The sequence below is a fragment of the Cibotium barometz genome, chromosome 4 (genome assembly GCF_041138505.1).
Source record: "Cibotium barometz isolate CiBa-2024 chromosome 4, ASM4113850v1, whole genome shotgun sequence".
In the NCBI taxonomy this organism is placed as follows: Eukaryota; Viridiplantae; Streptophyta; class Polypodiopsida; order Cyatheales; family Cibotiaceae; genus Cibotium; species Cibotium barometz.
In genome coordinates, this window is record NC_141049.1 from 17,892,673 (window position 1) to 17,898,381 (window position 5,709).

Sequence of the window (5,709 nt, forward strand, 5' to 3'; positions counted from 1 at the left end):
GTGTCAAATGGATTAGGATACAATGCTATTTTTTAAGGGCGTTGGATTCTTCTACAATCCAAAAGAAGAAGAAGAAACTTAACTAATGAGTTCATCAATAGTTAGAAAGGTCGCATTAAAAACTTAGCTCTTTTTGTCAGTGAACACTTGCTCGAGTGGCTCAGCTCATCTAGACCCACCCTAACCAAGAGGTCGTGGGTTTGAGCCCTGACATTGTAGGGTTGTGTGTGTGAGTGGCTCAGCTACATCCCCTTGAAAGAGGGCTTTCAGGGAAAAAAAACTTAGCTCTTTCTTCGAAGAAAAAGAGCATTTAAGAAGTTCTTGTTCAATATGAATTTATGTACAAAGAGCTTCACTTAGAGTAACAACCAAATTGCCCTTACCTAGGCCAAATTCTAAGTTCTCATTCCTTAAAATTTATGTTGTAATTTTCTTTTGCCAAAAATTGGCAAACATTTCCTTTTGATGTGTTCATTTATCTTTAATGTGCAGACGTTCGCGCAAGTGTTTCATAATAAGTTCTCAGTGGTTATATAATTTCTTTGTTATCTTTCAAAGCTCTTTCTAGAAAGAGGATTCTCTAATCCTTAAGTTTCCTTTTAAAAAAGTATGTTTTTAGAAAAGCAATTTGCAATTCACACTTAAGTTATTAAGTTTGCATGGTGTCTTACCTTTGAACATATGGTTAAGTCTACTATGGCTTATGGAAAAGAATTCACATCCCATTACAAGACATGGAAAACCTGAGGTATATAGGTGAAGTCGGAGATATAAACTTGAACATAGTGAAAGCTACCCTCTTTGTGAGCCCCACAAGAAGATTGAGTGGATTAACAAATGAAAGTGGAGCAAAGAAAAGCAACAACATGCTTAAAGAAGCCCTTAAAATTTTTAAAACCATTTTGATTTTTAAAAAAAACCTAAAACTTTTTGACCATACAATTTATGCCCCAAAAAAAAAACCGGTCTTAAGTTTTAAGTGATTTTGTTGCTCAAGTAACACTTGATTCCTTTAAAAAAACAAATTATTTGAGTTTATATTTATCTATAAGACCATTGAAAAAGTTCCTACATGATGTTTGCTTGATCTTCTCCATAGCCAAAAGAAGGCAAAGTGCTTGATAATGAGACTCCTCCATGCCTTGAGTTAACCAAACAAATAGGCTTCTAGCTCTTTCACAGACCATGGAACATAAGATAAAAGAGATGCTTTGTTCAATGTTTCTATCTTCCTTATTTTCTCTAGAGATTTACCTCCGATGAATTTAAGTTAATGTATGAATCCATCATTGAATATCTTCCTTATTTTCTCTAGAGATTTACCTCCGATGAATTTAAGTTAATGTATGAATCCATCATTGACTATCTTAAATCCCCTACTATTGCTTTGAATATCAAGCTCATCCATGTTTGAAGAAAATCACATTACCATCCTCTATAGAGATTGAAGTATGGTTTATGAGATTTGTACCGCTTGTGATTGTATTACACAGTTTGTAGTCCAAGCAACTGAGCGAAGTAGGAGCCCATCGCTACTTCACATCTTTGATGGTTGTATATATCTGGAAAAGTGACAAACCCATGAGTCTTTGTGGATGTGTTTTATGTATTCTCTCAAATTCATTTCAAGTGTTGTTTTTGTTTGAGACCTAAATGACCAGGGCATTGTATAGCTACTAGTTAAGATGCCATCGCTGAATACCTGCATTGTAGCTTTTGTTCCAAGAGGCCTAATAGCAAGTCTAGCATGTCTAGATCCTGCATTGTCAGCATTTATGTCACTTATGAATCAATGCTCAAAGTATTTGAAGTGCTCATCTAACTCAATCTCTCACCCAAGCTATGTGATAAGTGGACGTACTGCGGGCTGAATTGTCCTGCACTCGTCACAGAGAGAGAGAGAGAGAGAGAGAGCAAACCTTTGAAACAGGCTATCGTACTTCAAACATTTGATATACTCTGTAGTGATCTACTCTGGTTATTGCACAAGTGTTTTGATGAGTGTGCTTGTGCACGTTGGCAACAAATAGCATACTTATTTGCTCATGCTTGATCCAACTCAGGCCAAACCTCTTGCCAAGAGTTTTCCACCTTGACTGCACATTCCTGCAGCCCAGCATTAGCATAGATGTTCGACATCAAAACATACGCAGTAGCCTGCTTGGGCTGCAAACTCACTGCATGATCAAATGCCTGTTTTGCCAACTCTAAATTTCCATGTGTATGACACGCACCTAGCAAGCACAACCAAATGGTCAGATCAGCTTGCATTTGCATCCTCCCCAACGTATCCTCAATCCTCTTAAAGTCTCCTGCACGCCCAAGAAGGTCTATCATAATGCCATAGTGCTTCAAGCCTGGAGTTATATCGTAATCTCTGCGCATGGATTCAAAGTACTCGAGACCTTGGACAACAAAACCTGTGTGAGTGCAAGCTGAGAGTACTGAAGCCAGTGTCACTTCATCAGGTTTTATGCCAGCCACTTTCAATTCCTCAAACATGTGCAGGCTTGCTACAGAATTTCCTTCTCCTGCATGACCAGCAATGCATGCATTCCATGAGACAATGTCATGTTCAGGAATTTCATCAAAGATAGCTTGCCCATCTACCATGCTTGCACAATTTCCGTATGCATGATTTATAGTGGCTGCCATTGAGGGAATCTGATCATACAAAGCTGAGACAAGATAGAAGTGAACCTGTTTACATATCTGCAAGTCTCCTGCTTGACTAGAGGCTTGCAAAATGCAGATAAGTGTACCATCATCTAGAATCATGCACTCCTTTTGCATCTGTTTGTACAACTGCAAAGCCTTCTCACCTTGGCCCTTATCAAGATAAGCTGAGAGGATCACGTTCCATGACACGACATCACGGTCGGACATTGCATAGAAAACATTCTCCGCTTCCATGATGGCCCCACACTTGCAATACATATCCAAAAGGACAGTATCAAAAAATACATCTGATGCAATGCCCTTCATGCGGGCAGCAGCATGTAATGCCTGTCCAATCTCCCGAGACATGTTCTTGACTAGTCGATCATCCACAAAGAGAGCCTCTTCATTCGCTGCAAAAATTCCACAAGCCTGAAGGGCAAACATAAGTGTCTGCTGGTCAGGACTCACACTTTCGTCTAGCATCTGTCTGTACAGCCGCACAGCCTTCTCTGCTTTGCCCTGCTCAACATATGCTGAGAGCATTGCATTCCAAGACACAACATCACGATGGGACAATGCACAAAATGCATCCTCTCCTTCCACAACACAGCCACACTTGCTATACATACTCAAAAGGGCAGTACCAACAAAGACATCAGACGCAAAGTCCATGGTTCGTGCATCCATGTGCAAAGCCAGTCCAATTTCTAGAGACATTGCTTTGGTTGATCTTCCCTCCACGAGGATAGCTGCTTCCTTCTCTGCAAGCATGCCACAAGCCTGGAGGGCAAAAACAAACGTGTGCTGGTCAGGACATACACATTCTTTGTGCATCTGTGCATACGATAGTAACGCTTTCTGTTCTTGGCCCTGTTGAATATATGCTGAGAGCATTGCAGTCCATGATATGATATCATGTTGAGATAATGCACTAAACACAGCTTCTGCTTCCTGTATTGCCCCACACTTGCTATACATTCTCAAAAGGGCAGTGCAAAAAGATACATCCAATGCAACCTCTTCTGTGTGGATATCTGCATGTAACGCCTGTCCAATTTCCAGAGAGATCACCTTGACCGAACGCCCCTTTATAACAATAGCTTCTTCCTTCTCTGCAATGGTACTACATGCCTGAAGGACAGTCACTAATGTAAGCTGGTTTGGACTACAGCCTTCCGCGTGCACTTGTCTGTACAGCTGCAGAGCTTTACCTCCTTGGCCCTCCTCAACATACGCTGAGAGCAATGCATTCCATGAGACGATGTTACGCTGGTGCAATGCAGCAAACACATCCTCTGCTTCTTTAAGCACCCCACACTTGCCATACATACTCACAAGGGTGTTGCCAACAAAGATATCCAATGTGAAGCCTTTCCTACGGGCCTCAGCATGTAACTTCTTGCCCTGTCCAAGGTCCAGGATGCTGCCACAAGCCTTGAAAAGGCTAACAAAGGTATATTCATTTGGTTCCACACCATCGTCTTGCATGGATTGATGCATTTTAAGAGCTTCCTGCCCACGGCCACACTCAACGTATGCAGTGATGATAGCGGTCCAAGAGAAGACAGTACGGCGCGGCAATCTGGCAGATGCAAGGCAAGCATCTTCGATGGCGCCACATTTTGCCAGGGTCACTACCAAGTAGCCACCGAGCAAGCCAGTCAACTTGGTCCTATCTCGGGAAAGATGGGCCTGGAGTTGCTTGGCATGAGTGGGAGACTTGCTTTTGATGCAAGCCTTGAGGAGGGACATGTATGTGTTGTCAGAGGGCGATGTGTGCATGCGGGAGAGGACATCCAGAGCCCTGTCCAACTGCCCTTTCTGGCACAGAGTCTGAAGAAGCTGCTCATCATCATGTAAAGCCAAACCCTTTCTGTAAGAGTATGAAGGAGAGGTTCTGCCCTTTCTTCTGCTGCTGTTGTGAAGTATCTTTGCCGTCATCCTCATCAGCATCATGGAGGATGGGTAGCCGAAATTTCGCCCGGGCGGGCTTGTGCGGGACCAGATGGACTCATTGGAGGTCCAGTGGTTGTGGCGCAAGTCTGCGGGCAGAGGGTTACTGCGTCTGCTGTTGATGCTCGGGTTTGAACAGAGATCTTCGCAGGGATCATTCTGAATCTACCATAGCTTTGTTGCGACTGCGACTATGCTTGTGGAAGAAGATGATGATGATGTGCTTGGTGGCAGTCGCAGAGGAAGAAAAGAAGCGCACAGAGACTCACAGGTGCTTGCTTAGGTGTTCACACGAGCCGCCCTGCGTCCGCCTTGTCGCGGCACCGGACGGCGATAGGCGGACAAGTTTGATGGGACTACTTTTTTTTGTGTGTGTGTGTGTGTGTGTGTGTGTGAGAGTGTGTGAGAGTTTATATTTAAAGAAGATAATTAAAAAGGAATTATCTCATCACTTGTTGCAGACTATAGTTAGCATTGAGCAAGAGAGTTATGTTGAATACAGAAGCCCTTATAGACGTAGATTCAAAAAACCCGACCATGTGGTCCCTAAACTTTCTCTATATGTTGTCCACTTGGACCACCTTCTCCACTTGGGCCCATGAGATTCTTCCAAAGATGAGATTGTTTCACATCTCCCATATTGGTTGCAGCTCTAATCCAATGCCTTCCATTTGTTGAGCGCCCACCGTTTATATCATTTTTGAACTACCCCCTCTATTGACTCTGAGTCCATTTATTAATTAATAGGGCTCTAACGAGCCCCATTAATTAATTTATGGGATAAGGTTAAAAAGCTTACGACGTCTCCATCACACTGTCTCGTCTTCGCGTCACACTTGGCCCTCGCCCCAGCCTCCCTCTCCTTCTATTCACCCCAATGTTGCCTCGCCCTAGCCACGCCCTCTGGTCCGCGCCCTGACCACCCTCTCCCCCCCCTCTCTCTCTCTCTCTCCCGCTCGCCCTTGCCCCAACCTCCCTCTTGTTTCGTTCACCCCAAAGTCACTCTCCTTGTGTTGCCCCAATGGTGGCCACCCTCTCTCGCCCTCGCCCCGACCACCCTCTCCCTCTCCCTCTCCCTCCCCCTCCCCCTAGCCT

The 5,709-nt window shown here is 43.8% G+C and overlaps 1 protein-coding gene across 1 annotated transcript; it reads right to left on the bottom strand.

Moving 5' to 3' along the window:
* Nucleotides 1-1,363: 1,363 nt before the first annotated feature.
* On the bottom strand, nucleotides 1,364-4,927 carry LOC147638980 (pentatricopeptide repeat-containing protein At2g33680-like). The gene is made up of 2 exons (XM_086786219.1): nucleotides 1,703-4,927; nucleotides 1,364-1,562 (listed from the first exon to the last, which is right to left on the bottom strand). Exon 1 carries the CDS (start codon nucleotides 4,615-4,617, stop codon nucleotides 2,044-2,046), a length of 2,574 nt encoding a protein of 857 aa, XP_086642345.1. The 5' UTR covers nucleotides 4,618-4,927; the 3' UTR covers nucleotides 1,364-1,562; nucleotides 1,703-2,043.
* Nucleotides 4,928-5,709: the final 782 nt, after the last annotated feature.